At 49.4% G+C, this 25,132-nt stretch overlaps 2 protein-coding genes across 2 annotated transcripts; one reads left to right on the forward strand and one right to left on the reverse strand.

The window, feature by feature from the left end:
• Nucleotides 1-1,774: 1,774 nt before the first annotated feature.
• Nucleotides 1,775-12,592, reverse strand: LOC119098394 (cilia- and flagella-associated protein 45). Its single transcript, XM_037221310.1, has 11 exons — nucleotides 12,401-12,592; nucleotides 8,290-8,479; nucleotides 7,829-7,936; nucleotides 7,282-7,482; nucleotides 6,668-6,823; nucleotides 5,828-5,968; nucleotides 5,349-5,522; nucleotides 5,035-5,208; nucleotides 4,385-4,600; nucleotides 2,620-2,789; nucleotides 1,775-2,377 (listed from the first exon to the last, which is right to left on the reverse strand). Exons 2-11 carry the CDS (start codon nucleotides 8,431-8,433, stop codon nucleotides 2,293-2,295), a joined length of 1,569 nt encoding a protein of 522 aa, XP_037077205.1. The 5' UTR covers nucleotides 8,434-8,479; nucleotides 12,401-12,592; the 3' UTR covers nucleotides 1,775-2,292.
• A 1,587-nt stretch (nucleotides 12,593-14,179) lies between these two features.
• LOC119099050 (39S ribosomal protein L39, mitochondrial-like) lies at nucleotides 14,180-22,059 on the forward strand. Its single transcript, XM_037222101.1, has 8 exons — nucleotides 14,180-14,322; nucleotides 15,224-15,415; nucleotides 15,837-15,970; nucleotides 17,811-17,919; nucleotides 18,572-18,793; nucleotides 20,462-20,600; nucleotides 21,116-21,197; nucleotides 21,774-22,059. The coding sequence occupies exons 1-8, from the start codon at nucleotides 14,268-14,270 to the stop codon at nucleotides 21,837-21,839; spliced, it is 999 nt and encodes a 332-aa protein (XP_037077996.1). The 5' UTR covers nucleotides 14,180-14,267; the 3' UTR covers nucleotides 21,840-22,059.
• Nucleotides 22,060-25,132: the final 3,073 nt, after the last annotated feature.

A 25,132-nucleotide genomic window follows, 5' to 3' on the forward strand; every position in this document is an offset into this window, starting at 1 on the left:
AACATTCGTAGCGGTCCAAATTCGCTCGCAAAAATACATACGTTAAGCGATGCACGGCACGGGGATGTGTGAAGGTTATCCAAATCGGGCCAATTTTGATGTTCCCGTGGCATAATTGACGTAAGTCGTTCAGTGCATTAGCGGGGAACATTACTGACATAGATAAAACAGTAGACTTAGTCTTATTCCTCGGAAAAAACAGAAGAATGGAAATATAGTTTGACTGATATTTCGGCAACATGCCTTTATCGAAACAAAGCAAAAGTGAATTCAAAATTGCCCCTCCCCAACTTTGAAGGATTGTCAATTGCTTTTGTTTCGATGAAGACATGCTGCCGAAATACCAACCGAACTATATATCCATTCTCCTGTTTTTTTCCGAGGAATAATGCTAATACTACTGTTTTATCTATGTGAATAATGTTCCTTAATGCGTGTGGGTGTGAGCGTTGTTGAATGTGGGTTGTCGGTGTTAATGCGTGTGGAGCGGCAGCACGAAAGGCCAAACAACATATTTACATCATATGGTATGATAAAGGTGCGCGCCATTTGACATGTCAAACAACATTTAATGATGCAAAGTAAGTTGTGCTGCCAGATACTTGCGTGCCATGATCCATATACCATATCAAGACCATTTGCCACGCGATTTAAAGGTCAGTGGTTTAATTCTCATTCCATCCGCCGCTGAATCTACATTGGCCCCACCAGCAAGGTCCCGAGTCATAAAAAACACCTATGGGCTTCGCATTCGGGCGTGTGCCGTGTGATTTGCGGAACATTCCCTGCAACAGATGACCGCCATTAACCCGTTTGTGAACACTACGCTCCCATCTGACACTACAGTTTGGTTTGGGACCTGCTGGCGTTCGAGGGGTGATCTGACCCGTCCTGTCTCGCAAAATTTCGCAGATTTTCTTGTACATGAGCTGAAATACATGGATAAAATAAAAGCTCTCCCCCACTCATCGCATGTTTTGCCTCCTTCCCCTTCCCTTTGCCTGCACATATCCATTGATCAAGGCATGCATAATAGCCTCACAATACGCGGAAAAGAAAGCTACGAATGTTTATGAGGTTTCGGAACTATCTTTGATAGATCGTAAATAGCATGCAAAATGGTACGGAAGGCTAACACGTCCCCTGTAGGTGCCAAACAAATTGACGGTTCACTGCGTGCTTGCCGGGTTTAGGGGGGAGGGGGGGGGAGATGGGAGGCAATGTCTTTAGACGTCACATTAGGCCTATGGCGACTGGCACGCATAATGACGTCGGAAGTACACATCCATCGTGAAACAGCCCTCGCTTTTGTGGAGCATCTCTCCTGAAAGGGAGAGTTGTAAACGTGCAGACAACAGCTGACATATGATCAGGGGCCCCGTTGGCAGCCGACCTCCGCGGTAACGGCACTAGAATACAGAAGCCCACCCTGCCTATTTGTCCGGTATCGGAGTCTCCATCATCCCGTTAGTGGTGGGGACGGCCGCCGGGCTGCTGCGCCAGTGGTTTTCCGGGAACGGCGCCGCACGCGAGGATCGTCGTCGCCTTGACCCGACAGGATTTGCTCTTTAGTCTCGGCGAGGGTGTCGCTTCATTACCATGGGGTGTGTATTGGGAATGCCTTCTCTTAGGAAAGGGGAAGTTGTCGCTAATCATCAAGCATTAATCCCGCGCCGTTGCATTGCATGAAAGCGAAACAGGAACATTATTTCACACACATTTAAGAGGCTCCACCGTCACGATTCCTAGCGCCAATGCCAGACCGGACGCAAACACAGCTCAAGAAAGTATTGTATTCAAAGCTTATAGACACGATTCGCATCATACGCGATTTCACTTTGCTACTAAGTCATTTCCGTCTTGAAGATAACTACTGTGGTTTTCTCCGTGACACAGGGCATGGACAGAAGAAGATTTATCAGCATTAGTGATGCCATTAAAGGAGACTAGTGGAAACTTCGAGAGGCCAAGTGACATTAAAAGGTCAAGATGTCAACGCCTCTCTCACTTTGGACACATTCGTGCATAGAATAATAACCAACCACAGGAACATTCTCAGCCATATGCGTCCTACTCTAAATACTCAGCGCACACTGCGTGAAGCATCAGTGGAGAAGCCGTGTCCTGCTACAACCCGTGGCCAGACTACTTTTGTCGCGCGTGGCATTTGAAACGCTCTTTACGTCGCGGGGTCTACTGGCGCCGTCGGTCGTTCATCCGCGCATGGCGTATATTCTCGGCTCGCGATGTGCGGCTTCGTGATGACAGTGACACGGGCCAGGCCGCTGGACCCTATGCCTTCGATGTCGGCAGTTCGGAAGCGATGTGGGCTCGCCGCGCCACGTCGTTCAGATACTTCTCGGGAACTTTGTATTTTCTGAAAGTCAAACATAGGTTACGTCTGGTCACGTCTCAGGAAAAAGGCCAGATAGTATCTGTGCATGTTCCGCAAGTGTCTTGTGTGTTATCGCAACACAAATAACGCCCTTCCGTCCTTCTAAAAGTGGTCTTCTCAAACCTTGCACCATACTGTAAAATATCAATCACTCCCCTGGCACGACTCTAACGAACTCCCTTCCTAATCACTAGACAGCGCCGTGATCATTTGTTCAGCCTCACCTAAGTTCTTCAAGTTTCTTCTTCTTGTGTTCGATAAGCTGTTGCTGCTTCTGCGCCTCCAGTATCCGGGTGTGCATGCCCTCCTCGAATACCCGCCTTCGGTCGGCCGCGCGCTTCTGTTCCATCTCGCACATTTGCTTTTTCAGCAACACCAGGTGCTTTTCATTACGCTGCAGGAAAGATGCACGTATACATAGAACTGTTCCAAGACCTTAAGCCTAGATCTAAAACCGTAACAGCCCAACAGAACCCGGCCCATCGATCAAAGGATCCTCTCCAGAAAATGACTCGTGACTGAATGACGGGAAGCATACTGCGCTGACATAATGCCAAGAACTTCTTGTTGGTACGACAAAAAAGAAGAAGAAATGAATGGGAAGTACGGCTAGCTGATGGAAAGTGAGGCGAACTGAGATACCTGCCATGATGGACATACCCCCTAAGCAGCATCGAAGGAGAGGAAGCTAAATAGTCTCACATTTACAAAGATTTGGCATACAAAAAGTCACTTTGTGATAAAATGCAGAGATTCCGGAGGGGTGCTTCCGTGATACATTTACTTCTTCGCTCTTTTGTCTGAACGTCGTAACAATTACGCTTTACCTCATCACATGGACTTAATTAGAAGCGAATACCACACAGCGATACTTCAATATGATACAGGATTCGTCTTTTGCGTTGATGGCGAAAAGAACGCGCAAATGTGGCAATGGCGTTCGATGCTTTTTGTTGTCACGAGTTCGGAGTTCTAATCCGACACCAATCGCCTTTCAGCATAGCAGAAGGTACTGGTTAAACGACGTTAGCAAGCAAATATTAGCCATATCGACCAATTCGGTTTTGTCCGCTCAGTCAACGCTTAGTTCTACGGAATGGCTGAGACGGGACATTAGTAATAGGAATGTAATTCTTGCCCGACTATCGTCCACGACCTCATGTGTTTGCATTTACACAACGTTACATCCAGTAATCCTCAGACCGTCGTCAAGTGTAACTGAGCCCTAAGGACCGCATGGTGCTTGGCCTTCAGCCATCTATGCACGCGTCACAACCCATTTTTGTCCCTGAATCTGGTGGGATTCGAACCCTGGTCCTCTTGCTACATGCCCAGCATTCTACCACTACTGGGCCAACCGGAGCGGACGAGGGGCGCTCACGGTGGTTGCCCATTTCCGGTTAGCCCAGTGGAAGAGCACTGGCCTTGTCATCAGAAGACAAGGCTCGAATCTCAGCAGCTCCAGGGACAAAATTCGGATTGTGACGCGTACCTGGCTGAAAGCCTAGACCGTCCAGTGCTTCTCAGTACTCAGCGACAGCTGTTGACGGCCGGAGAATAAGCTGGCCGAAACGTCATGTAGATGCTAACACACCAGACAAGGACGATGCTCCGTACAAGCATTCCTTTCGTACAGCCAATGCTTGCTCCATAGCGTCGTTTCATCAGTATCTCATGGTAAAGTGGATGTCGCTAGTGTCAGAATAAGAACTCCCAACTCATCATGGTGAAAAAAAAAACAGGGGCTGAAGGTCGTTCTAACTTTTAGCAAGGATTCGTTGTTGTTCAAAAATTGACTGGACACCGCAGTTTTCTGCCGTTCTGTAGAAATTAACTTGGAGAACTTTCAGACCATACATCCAATCACCCTAAATGTACGTTCTTGAAACATAAGACGCCTCAAAACTGGCCCACGTCCACCCCAGTGCCACAAACCACGAGCGCCTGGCTCCCAGCCCTCGGCCCGCTCACCGCCGGCGTCCCACGTACCAGTTTGTGCATGGCGTCGTCGGCGTGGCTGAGCGCCTCGGCCTCCTTCTGCGCCTGTAGGATACGATAGAACTCGGCCCGCTCGCGCTGCGCCTCCACGGCCACCTGGCGCTCGCGCTGCTCAACCTGGTTGTGGCGCGCCTGCTTCAGTTCCGCATCGTTCTCGGCCTTGAGCCGCGCGTCCTCCAGCTCCTTGCGCCGCCACTCGCGCTCCATCTGCGGTGGGGGGCTGACATGTGCACAGGAGCATGCGCGGAGCGAGAAGCAAACAGCGAGCACGAGGGGCCGTCCGTCCGGGAAACGTTACCCTTTCTGGTCAGGGCGTGATGCGTTGATCCGGCGGCGAGGACACTGCCGGAACAATGCATGTATGAAAGTCGCAGACTGGTTAAGCTGTTGCAGGCAATTTATTTGGGGAGGAAGATGCCTGCCAAATTTTTAAAACACCAAACGGACAGTAAATGACTCGTATGTTGAAAATGTAGCGCGCGAAATTTGCTCGGGGCAAATAATGAACATCTATATCGTACGAGACCATGACGCCCTAAATAACTCCACCCACGCGGCCTGAATGCAACGAATCAGGGTAAGAGACGACATGAATATCTGATTGATCGAAGCAAACCGCCACGGCGCACACGCAGGCGTACCCGTTCCCTGTCGCGGCGCGCTCGCCTCTCGTGCTCGCCAGCCAGTCTGTCCTGCTCACGCTGCTGCATCGCCCGCATCTTCGCGATCTCGAGTTCCTTGGCCTTCTTCAGAGCCGCCTGCTCCTCCTCGTACTTGGCCTCCTGCTCCGCTTTCTGGCGTTGGTATTCACGAATCTGCGCAGGAGTGAGATCCCATCACCGAACTGTTGGTCGCCAGCCCGGCCCCCGTCCGCGACGAATAACACGGTTTCAGGTTTCACTGTGCTCTGGGCTCCGGTGAAACAAGTACAATAGACGGGAACGACGAATGATACCTGATCCTCTTCAAGCTTGGCGAAATCCTTCTGGTTTCTCTTCTTTTCTTCCATGGCCTCGTTGGCAATTCGCAAAGATTCGTGCATTTCGTGTTGCGCTTTCTTCTTTGCCTCGTCTGCCTCAAGATCCTCTAGTTGCATCTTGCGTATCTTTTTCCTTATCGTTTCAGCTTCCTGGGAAAATGGCATGCCACGTGAAATAAAAGAAATACACGCTGACTGGACAAATGACTACCTTCCCTGCTGAAAGTCAGTCGTTTATGACCACATAGCCAAATACTGACTACGGCTTTGCAAAGCGCACGTCACGAGCGTGTTGACTACCAGAGCTCCTCGGTCGTGTACATTTCTTGACGCATGGCATGAAGGTAATTTCCTTACCTTTGCGGACCACGGAACCACGATACACACTTACAAAAAATCACGGCCGTAAAACAAAGTGAACGATGAAAATAAAACACCCCGCTGTGTTGGCCTACCTGGTTTTTCTTCTCGGCCCTGAGAATCCTGTGCTCCTCGTTTTCGGCGATCTGCTCGATGATGACGGCCTTCTGCTTCTCCCTGACCCTGCGCCGCTCCTCCTCGCGTCTCTGCTGCTCCGCCAGGTCCCGCTGACGCTCCTGTCCGGCCCGACCCAGCCGTCAGGCGCCGACGCTCGTCACGAACCAGCACAGCGGCCGCCACAGCAAGGCACGCGTCCGTCTAAAGCGACTTCATCGTGGATAGGATAGTGCGAGAAACAAACGGGATACACAATCTTAGGAAAAAGCAGTATACGACATTAAAGCGAATGTTTCACATTTGAAGATATTGAAACGAGCATCAGATATGATGATACAAGCTCACTTAGAACTGTTGATTTACATTTTAAGTCAAAAGACTGCTCTCGACAGAACAATTCTCTGTTTAGTAGATATGTTCCCCAATGAGTCATGGCTTAATTACGTCATCGTACCCCGTGCAACACTGAGAGCCAATTGACGGACGTTCTATCTGGAAATCGCGCCCACGAACGCCAGATGTGAGCGTCTCGACAATTTTATTTTTTTCTTGGCCTTGATCGCCGCATGCCTTATGGAATGACAGGAGTTGAAAGACGTTATTAAGATGACATGAGTGCCAATGTGGCTTTGAAATGCTCTCCCCAATAAACCCTTCCCCATCTTCGCGGGGTTGTAACTCAGAAGCTAGAGGGCTTTAGCATTTACGAAGGGCAAGACTTAAAACATCACAGAAAAGTCTTCGAGATGGCTATTTCAGTCCAAAAAACCCATATAAATGTGGAACGCTTCCTTCAAGAGAGCGCATCACCAGTCTACCTGTTCCATCATGTGATCCAACCGTCGCTCTTCCTCCATCATCTCCTTCGCGATGACCTTCTTCTCCTCTACCTGCGCGTCTCGGACAGCGTAAACCTTCGCCTGCATGATCATCTGGTTCATCTGCTTGATGTCTTCATCAGCCTCCATCTCGGCCTGAAGTAGTATATGCGGTGGCGATAAATAAATATTGGATATCAAAATTTAGAGTGCTCAATTTCACAGCGGTATTTTTCCTACCACATTACAAGTACTTATGCACGCTATTGAGCAGACGCTATTTAAGACTGAGAATGGCTTTCCCCAAACCAGCAACTTAAAAACGTAAATAAGTAGCTGCTCAAACGTTATTCCTGCTGATGGACGAGCGACAGACTGGCGTCATGTGCAGCTCTTGGACAAGGCATTCGGGCTTCAGTTGACCAGTATCAGTCTGGTCGCCCGTAACGGGAAATCGTTGACCACCGGCCACGGATGGATTTAAGATCTGCGACGAATGAGAAAACGAGATGTGCATGCTTTCAACGTCCCAAGTTAGATATTTCATAAGCTATGCGCAGGCAACATGCATGTATTTTAACATAAGCGCTGGTTGCGGGCAGGCGATACATTACTATTTTCGCGCGATCCACGATATTTTTGGCGCGTTTTCTGGCTTCCTCCTTCAATTCGTCTACAGCTTCAGCTTCCTTGGACTCACGGACGATGTCCGCGGCCTCGAGCGCCTGGCGGCGGGCCAGCGCCTCGGCCGCGAGGCGGTCCTTCTGCTCCTCGCGCCGTCGCTCGGCCGCCTCCACCTCCTGCTTGGAGAGCACCTGCCGGACACAGTCACTACCGTCCAGCGCATGCCCACAGCTGTCTCACTGCTTGGAAGGCGATCGCAGGCGAGAAAAAGACGCCAGAGGCGTGCTGCCACGTAGTGCCACTTGAGGCGCTTGCGTCGTTTCATGGTAGACAGATGTGTTTCGTATATAAGTCCGTACGAAAACGAAACCACATTAACCTTGCTGCGAGAAAACGTGTAAACGGGCGAAACCACGTGCGTCACGTTCCACGAAAACGTGGCATGTGTGGTTTTGCCTCTGCGCGCGCAGACGTGCCGAATAAGTCCATGTATAGAATACGTGATGCACACAGCACACTGGATCAGAGTGCCGTTACCTTAGCGGAGCTGCTGATCTTCTGGAACTTCCCTTGGTTGATTGTGACTGTCTGTGGATCTCTCTCGTAGGGGACACGAATCTTCCGGATCAAGTCACTTGTAACCAGCTGCAAAAACCGTATGCTGATGATGATATCAACTACATGTGTGTGCATGGATGAGCCAAAATAGCAATACACAAACATCTTTTAAACTTGTTTTGGCAGCAAACAGCGCAGAACGGGTGTTAAGTACATTCCGTTGAATCAAAAGGCGTCTGTCCCCGTGTTTATTCTCATATGACGCTACTGATGCTACAGTTACTATGCTATGAAAGGACCTTGTATACATACATACATACATATATGTATATATATATATATATATATATATATATATATATATACATATACTTTGCACAGTATTCAATGGATGACTGTGATTGGCAGCAGTTGCCGGGGTCAGTAAGTCGTTTCCTTACCATTCTTTTCGGCATTTCTCTGGGCTTCTTCTCCTTTTTGTCCTGGGGCTTTCTGAAAACCTTGTACGTTGACTTCTCCGGTCCAAGGCAGATTGTGCGAGCCGTGACATCGCGGCAGCCTTGGCGAATTTCTGGTCCCGGCATGACGCAGTCTCTGGACGGTTTCTCCGGACTTCGCAAAACGCTTTACCTGAAGTAAGGGAGCGGGTCAATGAGCCTCTGGCTGGTTCTCTCAGTGCATTGGGTGTAAAGGTAAGTTTTGTTTAGTGATAACTGGATATTAAATCAATGGCCTTGAACATGAGAAAGCTTACGCACAGCTCATGTCCCTTCAGGTCAAAATACGAAATTTTAGCCAGCTTAATACTTAGGATGGGTACTTACAATATGTATCAGGATGGCAAATAACTTACATGTAACCGATAAAGCCGTCACGACTCAGCCGTTTAACTTCAAAATCACATGGATTTTGAAGCGGGTCATATGAAGCTAAAGATTCACAACATTTTAGGGTTTGAAGCCTAGGGCAGAGGATTCGGGTTCGGAACCGAACTAGAGATTGCCAAACATCTGAATAGACTATATTTGATTGAAATATCGAACTAAAACGTTGAACTAAAAACGAGGACGGGTCACTCAGTCCGGTGCAGCTCCGATCTTTACATGCTACGTTTAGTTGCTCTGTAAGAACGTTAACACATAATGCTGCAATTTAAATCATGGCTTTTCGGATTATATGGGCTTGTCAGAATCTAAATCCTGATCTTTATGGCTGACATCCTTACATTTAGGGTATCAGGATTCGTAAGGCTCGAATTTCTTCGAATCCTACAAAACCGATTGCTGATCTGTAGTAGCTTTAGTTAGCCGCCAACCTCCATTTAGTTAGCCTCCGTACGGAACGGCGTGCAAGCCCGGTGGATAACCTCCAGAGCTGAGGATTCGGATTCGCATCACTCGAAAGAATTGGAACAGATTCGAACCTTTTGAATCCAATGATGCTGAAAACGAGGAATTAAACCCTCGTTTTTCCTTTAGGGATTTGTCTTGAGGGATTCGATAATCCGAATCCCTAAAGTCGGGATTCGAATTATAAAAAGCAGTATCGAGTCATGAAGGCCATCATCGCGGAAACCCCTTAGAGCGCCCTCAGGGCGTGCCAGCGGCGACCAGTCTTGCCGCACGACACAGCAGACACGGGGCACTACGGGGTCCACGAGAACACCCGTTCTCAGCGGGCTGGAGCCGTGCGGTCCTACGATGGGAGCGAGGATGCGTCCTCCGAACGGGCCGCAGCGTCTCCCGCCAAACCTCTCACCTACGTGACGCGGCATCGACCAGACAATGCGAATGATCACAAGAAATTCTGATCCAGGATACACTCTATATCGCCAATATGGGACGAAACAGACACACTGAGCCTTAGGGTTGTGGCGTTGGAACGGCGATGGCGTAGCCCACCTTCCCATATACTTTCCACATCCTCATCAAAGTGCAAAACTTCCGACACCAGTACAGACTGGAACCAACGCCTCAGTCTATTCTTTTGACCAAGTGCGAAATGTACCACTGACCGAAGCACAGAGCAGTCAGCTTGAAACCAATGACGTCGTCTGAAAAGTGGAATCTGCACACCAATCCAATTCTGAGGTTTCGGTGCAAACATTCGAATCAGCATGACATTTTATAATATCCAATTAGTATCCAGCATAATATTCAGATTCCGAACTGCCACGAACCTCCCGCTTCAGTAGCCACAGTCCGTTTTGGCCGTTCGTCAAGTGACAAACTGGGCTGGCAAACAATTCAGATTCAACTTCAGATCGAAATTCCGTTACTGCTCCGTCAGCTTTCGTTGTTACACTTTTGCTGAAATAGAATGAGCCCGTTTTAAACAGAGACGTAGCCAAAGGAGGGGGACGGGGCGTCATGCCCCGAACCAATAGGAGGTTTGCACCAGATGCCTGGTGATTTGTCAGAAAAGGGTATACACAAATTGACAAGAGCTGGGACAAAATCTTACATGTGCCCCAGCCCTCCACAAAAATTTGACGTGCCTGGCCTTAAATTATATATCCGTGCACTTGATATGAGCAAGAAAGGCCATGAGCTTCTAATTTTTCGGCATTGTGAGTCGGAATGTCTTATTTTGACAAAAAAACAGCCTTCCACTATAACAGGAGGTACTGTTTAAATGACGGTATCAGGAAAGCACTGAGTCTATTGACAATGTTCGACTTTTCAATACCACGATTGAACCACGACTTAACAAAGCTAAACAAAACATTACGTCTGAAAACCAAAACAAGTAGATCCAGAAAATGCTCCGAACCTGTGCAGACATTGCCACTACAAAGCTATCCAAATAACAATTAATTCGAGCTCTCACATCGTAACACCCGATACACGGTACGACACGAGGTGCTGCACGAAACATGACGGCTAAGTCGGGAGGCTACGGTGACCCATATCGATGAAAAGGCTAGAAAAGCTAAATCTACATGGACAGGCTTAAACAATAGGAACCTGTGATTATTCCGCCGTACAGTGTTTATAGGAGACCAGTGAATACCGTTCTTCAGCTTGCATGCCGTTTACGGTGAAAACTTGAGGATGTAAGATCAAGCAAAAATGACATTTGCAAGTGTTTCAACACAGCAGAAGGCAGCGTGTCACACATTCGGCTTCAAGTGTTCCCTTGTCTTGAAAATTAAAGTCCGCGAAATTAGTGCAAGAGATAAGCAGAATTTGTTGATTTTAACTATGTTGCCATTTTAAGAATAAATTCCCTCCACATCCTGACAAACACAAATAAATTTTTCACCAAGTGCAATACTTCACGACCACATAACTTCAGACCGAAAACGAGCGAACTGTATTGCCACATATTGAGCCACGTACTGAACGAGAACACAGATATGAACGCAAAAACAATACAAAGAATTAACGAGCGAAACGTCAGCTATTGTCGCCATATTATCTTCCCTGGCAGCTGTCTGCGCCACCGATGACGCAAGCCGCTGTGAGCTGGATGTGACAACGATTACTCAGCTTAGAATGTAACGTGCCGCATTTGGATGACGCCTTCTATGCAATATCATATCCACTTCAGTCCGCGCACTCAAAATCAGACTGCTCAGAGATGCACACATCGTGTCTGCTCCAGGGTGCGGGTTCGGCGCTATGTACCCCAGCTGGTATCCGCGCTGCCTCAGTGCAACGAGGGGCGGTCACAAGTCAGCAGATGCAAGCTTTCGAGCTGTGACTGACATAAATCTGAACAAACGGTCTTGAAAATCATTATCCGGTATTAGAACAACGATGGTATATGCATCTTCCTAAAAACTGCCCCCGTTATGCTTCGACCGAATTACACTGGGCACCGGTTCCGGACTCGGTCGCACTCGGTATGCAGCAGCGCCACCTATTGAACGTACGTAGCCGTGGTTCAACGGAGACACAATTCTAGCGTTCTGTCCCTGACGCCATTATTCCTAAGAAAATCCAGGTATTAATTTTGTTGGACATTAAATATGAAAACCAGGGAGTCCAATTCATGGGCAACTTAACAAGCGATGAAAACGAACAGCTTGCGCCACGACTTGACGTGCTGCCGGGTCACAATAATGCGCCCCTGCATCGCAGTTGGCTACGCCACCGGTAACGGTTTTAAATCTTTAGGCCACATAATTGAAAGCAGAATCCTTTGATATTCGCAAAACCTTGTGTAGTGAAAGGCATTAACGTCCTAAACACAACGCGCACAAGACGCAAATGTTGAGACTGGCATGACCTACCACCAGGCCCGTAACAAATGTGGAGAGCATCGATCTGAATATGAACCTGTCGCTTACTTGTATTTGCGCAGCATCTAACAAATGTTCGTACATAGTAGTGGTGTAATTTGGCAAAATAAGGTGGGGTTAGACAAGGAAAAATGTCTAAGCATGCCATCCCCAACGCATACGCGATAAATGTCCCCAAATTCTTATGAAAGCGTCTGCGACAGAAACAGGAAAGGTGCGACATAAGGTCAAAAGCACGTCATTTAATTTCATCATTGCTATTCACATGATTTCTCGCGACGAGACTGCAACAAGTAGGTACTTACATGCGGGCAGCTGACCTTTCAATGCGTCGCTACGCGCATTCCCATGGCCGCATAAGTATGACCTGCAACAACACAGATGTAAGAGATTGACTGTAAGCACAATGGTTTACATCAAAACTGAGATGGCTGCTTAATGGTTGCGCAACTCTTTAAAGTCTAAACATGGCTAAAATAACACAAATATAGCCGAAAACTTGCACAATACGAGAACCCAACTCACGCATCTAAATCTGGAACGAACCCGCCCACGGTTGCCATAGTTACCAGTAATAAGCTGCTAATATTTTGTCCATGTTTTGTACATTGATGAAATCAACTCAAGACAAATACATAATAAAATATGAATAAAAGGTGAAACACCGATTCTTGTCATCGTTTTTCAAATGAGTGTCAATTTTTCTTTTTTCCAACATAAGCCAAGAGCATGGATAATTTCATCTTTTTGCGACGCACATGGGGCATTTGTGGTGGTGACAAGTTCCATATCCAGCCAAGTTTGCGACTTACCGACGGTACGCTTGCTCACATTACGGCTTTAAATTGGTTCATATTCATCTTGTTAGTAATAACATTAATTAGGTGTCCAGAGCGCTTTGGATTTGTTAGATTTTATCCTGAAGCTTTGCTGGTTTCTGGTATCAATGACATTGGGCTAACACTGAACGTGCCTTGTAACACATTTGTAAGCTGCGTGCCAATTGTGCACAGGTTGTGGCAACCAGCCTCCTACTGCTTCTACAAGTGTATTTTATTTTAACATGTGCCACACTGACTGTGCAGCATCTGACAGCAAAACATCTGAGATGCAGGTGTTTCTACCAATAAGTCTGTCCAGTTCCCTACTTTTGTTGGCTGGTTTGGTCTCGTAATTTACCAGAACATTTTCATGGTCCTTTGTTGTCACATTTCAACAGAGACATGGTATTTTGTGATGATGCCTATTTGATAAATGTTTTATTGTGGTATCATGCAGCAAAGAACATGTGATTTCATAGTTGTAAATACAAGATACTAGGTGTCTCAATGTTTGTGCCAGTAAAAGTATGCCTTTTAGTAAAAGATCAAGTAGTGTTAGAAATATATGGTAATGAAAAGTGTAGAATTTAAGTGTGGTACAAATTTGGCCTCCTTTTATATTTATCTTTTGTTTTGTATAGGTATATATGTATATATACATATGCATGTATATGGGTATGTGACACCATAATATGAATGTGTTGGGCTTATGTAAGTTACTTCTAACACTAGAGTTTGGGAGAATCCTGTGTGATCAGTTAGCCAATATAGGATAGTCCCAAATGCTATGTTTGCTTGGCTTGGCTACTTAAATTTGGTTAGTTGTGTCTGTATGTGCATAAAGATCCAAAGAAAATGGAAATAACCATGTCATATTACCTGTCTTTGCTTATATGTCCAATGATTCTAATAACCACAGTGACTAATACTGGGAGGATTCTTTTCAGGCTGGAACAGCAAAGTCCTATTATCTCCTAAGTACCTAGTGGAAGTGAGAGGACTGGAGATCCTTTTCATCCTCTTGACCTCCATTCAAGATATTTTTTGAATCCTTTTTCTGTTAATCAGCACTTTTTGAAAATAATGCAGTTGTCTCACATGTGAGGGGTTTTGTCATCATGCTGTCTTTGTTTTGATACTTGTTGGTAAAAATGAAATGTATTTTAAAGGAATAAACCTTTGATAAATTGTGCGCATGCTCTTCTAAATAAATATGGTCCTAGAACTGTTAGTTTTAATCATCTCTCATTTGCAGGTGACAGGTACAACTGGACATTGCGCTGCAGGGCATTCTGTGCTCATGAGTTTTTCAAGAGTTATTGTATAGATTCTGTGAAAATTAAGTTTTGCCATGGTGTTAAGTATACACATCAAAACAGCAATGTCAGTGCTGCCACATAAAAGGAGTAAGTACTACTTGCATGCCTGACTACAAAATGTGACATGTTTTACAAAATATGTGCAACTATCACTGATATAGTTGAGAACTGATATATATATATATATATGTATATATATATATATATATATATATATATATATATATATATATATATATATATATATATATATATATATATATATATATACACATGTTGTATATATACCCAAGTTTGTGTATATTGCATTTATATGTTGTTTGAAGATGATGGTTTAGTATCCTTGATTTGAGGCTTTCAAGCCAAATTTGGAAGGCGTGATAAATATATCCTAACTTATGAGAATTAGACAAGCTTATACCATTGCTCACAGTGCATGCTTTTGTCCTTCAATCATTTCACTCAACCATAATCATCCCAGTGGTCTCAAATGAGTGCATTGCTAGACTCTCAAGCAGTGAGTGGCATTTACAGTTAACTACAGCCTAGTCTTTCTTGAAAGCTTTCCTCTGTTTGAGAAAACTCTCATGGCAGGAAGCTTTTACATAGTGTGCTGGACAAACTTAAACTTAATTTGACTAACAGTCACACTTCAGTTATTCTACAGTTTGGACCACTGGATTCACAAAGCTAGTGTATTAGCCTAAGAGCACGCTCAGCATGGGCTCTAATTGGGGTGCCACCCTAGCAAGTGCTTGGTGCAACATTTTAAAATTCATCTGGGGTAAGCTGACATTACTCCATTGTCTTTATGTCACCTGTTTTGGTACAAGTAGCCATGTCAACATGATTTGCCACTTCTTTTGGTGCACCAAGGAACAGGTTCTGTAGCTATTCACAAGCCCTCTCGACCATCTCCGTAGCGTGCCTCATGTACACCTCAGCACCTCGCTGCCGAACAGTGCGTGACCACCCCTCGCGCGCGCAGGGCTCCTCTCGCAGCTGACCAACGCTTCTGTGAGCCGGCGGCGCGCGGCGCTGTTCGACGAGGAGGAGCAGCGCCAACGATCGTTGGTCGGCCGCCTCGAGAAGGTCGAGGTGCGCTACGAGGGCGGCCCGCTCGAGCCCTGCACGCTGATGATGAACAGGGGCATCTCCACGCCACACGACTGCGCGCGCCGTGAGTGAACGCGCCGCAGGGCGCGGGCGGCGGGGCCGCGCCGGCGGGCGCTCGGGCTTGACCGCGCCTCCGTCATGTTGCCACCGGCGTAACACTGTGACGTAGTGCAGACGCGCCGTGGAACCTGAGAGCTCCGCTTGTTGCAGCACACCCCCGTGGACTCTGCAGGGGCTGTGCTGCGTGCAAGTGCGATGCGCCATATTTAACGAGATTTCAGTTGTGCCTGGCCTTGTTAAATCAGCATTTGCGTTTGCTGTCTTTAAGTGCAGACGCTGAATGGTGTAATCATACACCTTTTCAGGAGCAAAAGTGACGACCGAGAGCACTTGGCCGAGACATAAATCGCCCTGGAAGGGCAGGAACTATTCCACCGGCCTTGCGTGTGGCGTTGTCCTGACAGTCGCCATGCGCCGTGTTTCAGACCTGTCTGATGAGGTGGTGGGACGCGCGGCGCTGGCTGAGGTCAATGGTGAGCTCTGGGATATGCATCGACCCATCACCGCCGAGTCGTGCACACTCAAGTACCTCTACTTCACCGACGCCAACCCCTTCCACGTGAGCTCTGCCCTTGGGTGGGCTTCTTTCACGCGTTTGTGTAGGCCAAATGTGATCTTTTAGATGAAGTCGGTTCGTGTGGGCCGTGTTCCTTATGTTTTGGATTTTATTAGTTCGTGATGAGTTTCAAGTATCATGAATCGCTGGCACAGAATACGACGTTGTGTAACGACGCCAGAAGACTGTGGCGGTGCAGGCTGCTGGGAATGTGACTCTGTGACGTTTTCAGCTAGCTGTTCGGTAGCCAGTCCTGTGTAGATTGGAGAGCTCGTGATCCTGCCAGTGCGGTCCGCCGTGACTGACGGGAGAGTTGCTCCTCACATCTGGCTGTGGCCCGCTGACACGGACCAGATATTCTTCTGTAGCCCGCCGACATGGGAGTGGGAGAAACATGGCCACCACCCAACGTTGTCCATTGACGCGTAACACACGAGGACCTCACGAAAGGTGTGCGCAAGGGTACCAAATCACGCAGAGTTAATTTTTTTTTGTAGTCAAATAGTCCCAAGATGCAGCCACCTTCCTGTATGCTTGGTGTTGCTGTCGGCCCAGAAACACGGCATGCATGCATGCATTTTACGGTGAGGGTGAAAATCGTTTACGTTTCTTTAAAAAGCTGCAAATTTACGGCCACTACGGTGCATAATAAGTGAATTCTCCTATTCCAATACCGACGCCCCCCCCCCCCCCCGTAGCATCTCTTCTTCGTCCCATGATACCGCTCCGACGACGGCTGGTGTGTCCTTTTCAAACTACGAACGCATTTGAAGTCACTTCGGCATGGCGCTCGTGCACACCTTCGAGTCCCATGATGCCATGGGCTTCCTCGTATGGCAGGGAGCCCGCCCGTTTTTTGTTTGTTTTTTTTTTGTTTCACCTCTAGCTCGATTACATGCCAAGCAGGCGTTATCTTTTCGGGACGTTACGCTCATCACAACGCAACCGGGAGGCGGGAATTCAGGCCCAGCTTAACCGGCGCGGAGGCAGGAGGAAGGGGTTGTAAAGTGAATCCAAATGCGCGACGTAATCTTACGACAGGGAGCTCACACGGAAGCCCAGCCCGACCACGACAACCGGATTCGGCCTTGACCGCAACCTGTTGGTGAAGTGTGGGATGTGTTTTGGCCGAGATGAGGTGTGGAGAGAAAAGCCACAGCTCTCAATGGCCAGGCGCCTGAAGCCAACGACGAAGTTTTTCACAGCTCAAGGTGCTGCCCCAGGCATAGCCGTCCCCCGAAATCTGCAGCCCTCTCTCGACTTTGTATAGAAATAGGGCTCGCAATGCCGGTAGATGTTTTGGAACATGCGTAGTCGCATGGATACTCGTGGGGCTCGGGTTAGTATTGATAACCGCCCGAACACCTACTGATCTACTCGGCCCCCCAGTCGTCCCTTCGTTTTGCTCTTTCTGTTTTCTTTCGTATTTTTTCGTTTGATTTTGTTTCTGCAATATCCTTTCTTGCGTCGATTTCTTGAAATTCGTTCAGGCGGCCGGTGTTGGCGTCGTCGTAGTTCCATCAAAGTCAACTACCGACGTACGAACTTTGTAGTTGCGCTGTACAAGCGTACGTTCCACAACAGATGAGATCATGGGCTCGTCTTATTCCTGACTGAGTTATGTGCGGGTGTGCACGGCGCGTTTAAGACGTACACTTACACGTATTCGTGGCTTCACTGCGTGACCAAGAGACGTGAACAGCATCCCAGTGGGATCCTCACATACCGAAGTACAACAAGGCCCACAAAGTGACACACCTATCGCTCTACTAGACTGACGTGTACTCCGTGTGACGTTCACCCGCATGAGGTGCGAACTCGAGCCGGCTGGTCGTCGTTTCAGGCGAACAAAGCCTTCTGGCGCAGCTGTTCGCTGATGCTCGGCGCAGTCATCGAGGAGGCATTCAAAGACGAACACTACGTGCAGCTGCACAGCTTCCCCAGCCCCAATGGTGCGTGCGGCGCACGGGCGCGCCTACCACGTAGAGCTCCGTGCCACACTTGGTGTTGGCTTTTTGTGTACAGGCTAGCTCGATAACGAGCGTGAGCGGGTTTTCGAGTGGCAATGCGTTGTTCAAATGCTGACGCGCTCACTCTGTCGTCTCATCACACTTGGTTCCGAGGGCGCATGCAGGCCCTCCCAGTTGTGGAGGGAGGGGACAGCACAAAATTTTCACGAGGCGCGCAATGTTTTGCAGGGCGTATGACAGCGCGGCATGTTCTCAGTCTAGTTATTTTTACTAGACTGCGATTTACGGCGCACGCACATAAATTTGCTATCTGTCGACATTCAGCCCTTTGCATACCAATACCAGCACAACTTGGACATATAAGTGGTAGGGGGGGGGGGGGGGGCGGCTGCAGGTGACCGCGGAACATTGTATCCATTCTTCACTTTACATCTTTTCGCACAACCCATTAGCTTCTTGGCGATAAGGTAACTTCGATCGCAATTAGAGGTGATCTTCCCTCCCCCGTCACGGCTATCATCATTCCCTTAGCTGACTGTAAATGACTGCCAATCTGGCACGGATACACACCCCGCCCTCAGCCAGGCCACCCTGTCTCGCCGCCCACCTGACCGGCCACCGCACGCTCCTGCAGTGCGCAGCGGCAGTTTCGTGTACGACGTGCAGCTGCCGCTGGAGGCGTGGGCGCCCAGCGGCGGCGAGCTACGCGTGCTGGCCGGCATGATGCGCCGGCTGGGCCAGCTGGCGCTGCCACTCCGGCGGCTCGACGTGTCGGTCGAGCTGGCGCTGCAGATGTTCGCCGATAACGAGCACAAGCGCCGCCAGGTGCCCAGCATGGCCGAGCAGTCAGAGACCGGTGAGTCGTGTCGTGCGAGGCGGGTGAGTTGTGCTGCGGCGCGAGGCGGGTGAGTTGTGTTGCGGTGTGAGGCGGGTGAGTTGTGTCGCGGTGCAAGGCGGGTGAGTTGTGCTGCAGTGTGAGGCGGGTGAGTCTTGCTGCGGTTCGAAGCGGGTGAGTTGTGCCGCAATGCGAGGCGGGTGAGTTGCGCTGCGGTTCGAGGCGGGTGAGACGTGCCGCAGTGTGAGGCGTGTGGGTCGTGCTGCGGTGCGAAACGGGTGAGCTGTGCTTCGGCGCGAGGCGGGTGAGTTGTGCTGCGGTGTGGGGCGGGTGAGTTGTGTTTGTGAATGGGTGCCTAGCGTCTAGTCGTAGTAGTCCTAGTCGTACAGCAGCTGTCCGAGTTCGGTTGGCGCGAAGTGCCCGGCATTCTGGTGCTCGTTTCCGCGTGCGGTCGAGGTGGGCTCCTGCGTCATCTAGACTTTCAGTAAGCCAAGGGCTGATCGATTTCTTTGGACGTCCACGTGATGTGGAGTCCAATTTGAACTAAACGTACAGGTTTGAATCACCGATGTCTGCACTCGAATGGAAACATAGATAACGATACGTGCAGTGATTCATTCGGATGCCATAAGCGCAGGAAGAGGCATTGAATGTTTTGCCGTTTTGTTGCTGCACTTGTTTCCCTTCTTGTTACTAAAACAGCTGTTCAATACCGGTGGTTCTGAACCCGCGTACATCTATGCATTCGGAACCACTATCGCCGGAATCCACCCAGTCGGAATCGATTCCGTGACCAAACTATATGCCCTTGGGGTCGGAATCGAGTCAACTCCAAATTGGGTTGTGCTGCTCGGAGTCTGAGTTGTAAGAGCTCCGCGTGCTGTGAGCCGGGGCCGATCGGACCGATTCTGCTGGAGTGGAGTCGAGTATGAGTCTGAAGCAGGTGTGCCCAGGCGGTTCATGACTCCCTGGCTGTGCAGCGGCCAGTATTGTCAATTCTCTCTAATTATGAGATTCTCGGAGCTTGGTGAATATTCCTCGATTGTTCCAGTCGCGTTGATTAGGAAAGCCCTTTAGTCCAGTTGCTGCGTGGGCTTATTTTTTATTTGCGGTGCAAACTGCTGTCAGTAGAGTTAAATTTCCGGACTTTTCTATTTGCAAAACGCTTGGGGGAAATCTTACGCCGACATTTGCATCTTAGTGCAAACCTGCCGCTCATTCCCAAATTGACATATCTTTAAGTTAAAGAAAGACTTCTTTCGTTGGGATGTAATTCCTAAAATTGTCCGAAATAAGTTAGGTACTCAAGAACCGCACGTCACAGCGTACCTGCTCCTGACCCTGCAATGAGTTATTTTATTTTGTGGATTGTGCCTCCGTGGTGAAAGTCATATCGATTGCTGAGAGTGTGGAACCTGAAGTGCTGGTATCTCTAGGCCCATCTCGGCCCAACACGTCACCCGGACGGCGCTCGTCGACAGCGCGGACCCTGGCGTTGTGGGTATCCGTCATCGACGCCCACACCCAACTCCACTCCCCCACCAGTCAGCAGCAGCGCACACTGGTCCGACCTCGAGTACGGCCGCCCCGGGCGGTCCCAGTGCGCCTCCCCGTAACCCGCCGGCCAGTACACCCGTAGCCCACCCGCGCCTGCCCCTGCCGAACGTCAACCAGCCGCCCCGCCGCCAGGGAACCGGGTGACGGTGTACCGGTGCGGCGACCACGTGGACCTGAGCCGAGGGCCGGCCATCGCGCATACGGGCTTGTTGGGGCGCTGTTCCATCTGTGCCGTGCACCGCGTCCAGGCCGAATGCGGTCCGCTCTACAGGTCAGTCGGGGTCAGGGACCGTGTGTGGGTCAGTCAGTGGTCATTCATGATTATTAGGGGTGACGTAAGGGTCGGTCAGAAGTGATGCGCAGGTCATCCAGGGTCAGCAGGGTTGGGCTAGAGGTCAGTCCGGAATCACACGCAGGCCATTCTGGGTCAACGGGGATGTCGTGCGTGTCGGTAAAGGGCGACGTGTGGGTCACTCAGCGTCAGCAGGTGTGCCGGTTGCCAGACGCCTGAGTCGGCTACTTGTGTTACAACTGCTCTGCGCTTACTGGACTGAACAATCTGGATTGGATTGGCCACTTCTCGGTTTGTAAAATAGCTGCACACTGACGCATCTTACCATAGCTTCCAATCAATTGCAATGTATTCTCTTTGAAAAGAGATACCTTCACAATTTGGAGCGCATCAGTCACTTGCCCGTCGCGTTGTGCGCTGTTGAGCTTGTGACTTGACCGCCCCTGTGGCGTGTCCTGCTGGTCTGATGTCGACATCTTCTTCCCCGGGCGCAGGTTCCAAGGCGTGGCGCTGCCAAACGGCCTATTGCTGAACCACTTCGCCTTCGGCCTGCTGGAGGAGAGGGCGCGGCAACTGGTGAGTTCGCGGACGCCGTGGAGGCGATGACCGAGCTGATGTGTGTTTGCTGTCCCCAATGTTCTTCGTCTTTTCTGTGGTCTTTGTCGTTGCTGTCTCCATAGAGGCTGCAGACTTAGAGGTGGTCTGGATTGGTGAGCTTTTGCAGCGATTTTTGCGCGCGGCGGGAGACGAGGCCGCGTGCGCGCCTTCTTGTCATTTTTTGTTTTGTTCAACACTTATTGTGCAATTAGTGACGAATTCTTCCGGGTTGTTATATACATACATATATGCAGTGTTACATACATATATACAGTATATATGTTAATATACATATATACACATATACAGTGTTATACACTGTACTCGTTGAAATAATTCAATTTATGTTGTTTTGTGGTGTTTGTTGCCCGCATGTACGAAACTTCCACACTTAGGAATTAAAAGCTGCCCCACGCTCTTTAATTCCGCCGTTCACTGTAGCATCACCAAAACACTTCAGCAATATCCTGATAATGTACGGGGTTCACTATCGAAGCCCAGAATTCCACACGTGCTACGCCGCGTCCTGCCTCACGTGCCGCCTCTGTCCCCTAGAACACGGCTGGCGCTCTGGCACCCGGCGGGCAGACAGAGGCGGAGCCGGCGGCGGCGGCCGTCTGAGCCGCGGCGGACCCACCACGTGTCCAGCGCCGCGTCGGTGGCGCCGCGCCTGGCACGCGGCCGGCGCACGGGACAGCTGGGCGCCACGTGCGACGACAGGGTGCGGGCTGGCTGAAGAATGGCGCGTGCGGCTGGATGGCACGCGCGCTCGTCTGCGCCATACCTGAGAATACATTGAGATACGTGAGAATACATTGAGATACGTGAGAATGCATTGAGATACATGGCAATGCATTGCGACACATGGCAATGCATGAAACGAGTGGCCTCGCGGTTCTGACCATTGAATGACCAGTAGCCTCGCTTGCGTGGAATTTGAAGCTCTTAAAGTAGTGACTTTGATGACAGAACGTTATTATTTTTATGGATGAATTTCTGGAATCGGCCCACTATGCTGTACGCATTGTGTGAGACCTGGCCCCGCTATCCGATCATGCGATCCCAGGCCAACGGCAGAATTTGGTGACGCGAGTTAGTCAGGTGTTCTTACGGACGAATACTGAAGAACACCACGAGAAAGGGCCAAAACACGAGCAGATAACGATACTTGGCTTAGCAAACGCTTTCAGCTCTGCCACGACCACCTCTTGGGAGATTGAGGTGCCACGAGGACTAGAGGGTTTCTCGCCTGCGCGCGGAATACTGAACTCACGCGCCAGGACGCTCGCACACATCGACAAATGCCGCCGCGCGTGCGCCGCCCGCGCGGTGTCGTCTTTCAAGCCCGTATGAATTGCTCAAACGGTCACAAGGTGCTGGGCACATTGAGCAAATTGTGTTCAGTTACTCGCAAGTCTGATGAAGGTCGCGTTTCTGATTTGGCTCCCACTGGTCCTGATTTGTGACTAGGTTAGAGCTATGTCCTGGCCTGACACAAGTTGAGCCTGAATCCTGCATCATGTTAGTAAACAACACAGGCATAAAGATGTCTCGTCGTCGGAGTCCCTCATCGGATTGTGTGCGAGCCTCGCCTTCTGGAGTCGCCGTAATGAAGCAACGGTCCCCCAGTGACCGAATTCGCCGCCGCTGCTATGGGTCAGTCACTTATAGTCATCTTAGCAAACCCCTTATATGGCCGCATGTAAATCCACCGACGGAAAAAGTCAACCAACCTTTCCGCCAGCCCAGGGCCGTTCTCCGGCTTCCACCTTTTGGGAGTCGCAAGAAGTCGCAAGTTGAAAACAGTTGAAAACCGGGTCCCGCGTTCCGCGAGTCGCAAATCTATCAACGGTATATTGAGGCCTTACGACGCACTCAGCTACTGAGGCTATATGGCGTCGCCTGCCTCTCACTCTGGCGGAAAGGGCGGGCATCGCGGCTTCTTCATCGCTCCCCGCGAGGAGTCACTACGTAAAACATCTGTGAGATATTTTGCCAGTCGTGACAAACATCCTTCGATTGCAGTCGTGGAAGATTCGCAGTCGCTCCAAGCTGTGTGTAATATCTGAACTACGCGAGATGGACACATTAATGCCAAACGCATGGACCTGACCACGACGCGTCCTCTCTCATGACGCAAAGTTCAGGCTGCACGTTATTCACTGACCTGCTATTTTCCTAGACTGTTCATTGAAACGCATAGAGAAATACCAGGCAAGGTATAACAACACACATAAGCGGCAGATTTGCACATTAGATATGGTAATTACTGTGATGCGACGTAAGCACAAAACGAATGCACGACAGCTGACAGATCAGAATTAATGTGCTAGCGCGTAATCGCAAAAATATCTACAGAACGCGCCTTCTTAATTGTTTCAAAAGAAGGAGAAAGGATCGAGGATCTCAGAGGATCGCCGAAGCCTCGGTGCCTGCACCTCCGCCGGACTCACATTTTGCGGAGGTGTGGGCGCCGAGGGCCCGGCCGCCGACGTGCCAGGCCAGGTAATGGGAAACCACCACGCGGTGATGGTCTCCCATTCCGGCGTCCGTGTCGATGCCCCCCGGACAGCTGACAGGGTCGGTGTTTTTAAAGGGCTATTGTTCGTCGTGATGCGCATGTCCGGAACGAGCACCCGGGTCAAACCTATCAAAGAAAAACCGTACTTGCACATCGAAAAGAGCATGTGGCCCTCGGCGGATATATGTGGCCCGCGGCGGCACCGCGCGCCATGTATGCACTGCATTCACCTCAAAATGAGCAGTAGCTCGGATGGCATGGTACGCAAACTTCGTTAAGCCAAGCAAAGGCATGCAAGACGTGCAGCAGACAGTTCCTTGCGTGCAATTGCGTTAGGACTGAAGGAAACATCTTTTGAAATGGTCTTTCAGGTAAACCTTGTTTTGTTTTGAATAATTCCGCTTAGCTCTGCCACATTATGTGCTGTGCTGTGCTGTGGTGTTCTGTCCTCCGCTCTGTTGTCTCAATCCTGATTTGTTTAAAATCTCTAGAACCTGTGGTGTGTACCTAGAATTTATCTCATGCGACAAACTCCTCCTTAACTCATCCAGCCCCACCCATCTAAGCCCTCAGCCCTGCCCTCAGCCCTGTCTTTCTGTCGTCTCCTGCCCCCTGCTATCATTTGCTCCCATGCCTTGTGCCATTATTTCTGGTCCCGTCCCATCCTGCTGTCATCTGTCCGGTACTCTCCTACGCCGTGCGTTTCCGCCCCGCCCCAGCTGCTGATCATGTTAACACACGCTCGGGTGGTTTCAGTTTGACCCCCCCCCCCCCCACGAAGGTTTTCCGGAATAGTTTCAGAACGGCGCTGCACGGCCGCGCCGAACTTCCATAGCGGTAGACAATTGAGCAGCGGATCGTTTGACATCAGACATCTAGATGTGCCCTGTAAGGTCCCTGACCTACGGCAGGTCAAGGTCAGGCTACGAATTCAGCAAAGTTAATTTCTAGGGAATCGTTCAAACTGATGCAGCAACGGAGTGTTAGACAAAGCCATACATGTCGGAGATACTTTCTTAGGCAACACAAAAATTGAATAAACAAATTTCATTAACCTAGGGTCAAGTATGAAAGTCATACCAAAGTCAAAACCAACCTGCTTTATTTCTCCAGGGCTTGGTGCATGGGATAGTTTCCGGTGCTCATTTCAAATTTATTAATAACAGGAACTGCATTATGCATCTTCCATGGACTTCGTTAAGCTTGGGCTAGGGCACTGACCTGAAATGACCCAGGTTAACATTAAATTTTAGGAACTACACTAAGCGCTATCTTCGTCGCCTATTCAAACACAAAAGTCAAAGCAGTCTTGTATGAGTTTGGTCATCACGATCTTCAAAAAGGTCAAACAGTGTCACCGACCTTAAATGAGCATGCTACCTTTTGCTTAGAA

The sequence above is a fragment of the Pollicipes pollicipes genome, unplaced genomic scaffold (genome assembly GCF_011947565.3).
Source record: "Pollicipes pollicipes isolate AB1234 unplaced genomic scaffold, Ppol_2.1 Scaffold_4740;HRSCAF=5597_pilon_pilon_pilon, whole genome shotgun sequence".
NCBI lineage: Eukaryota > Metazoa > Arthropoda > Thecostraca > Pollicipedomorpha > Pollicipedidae > Pollicipes > Pollicipes pollicipes.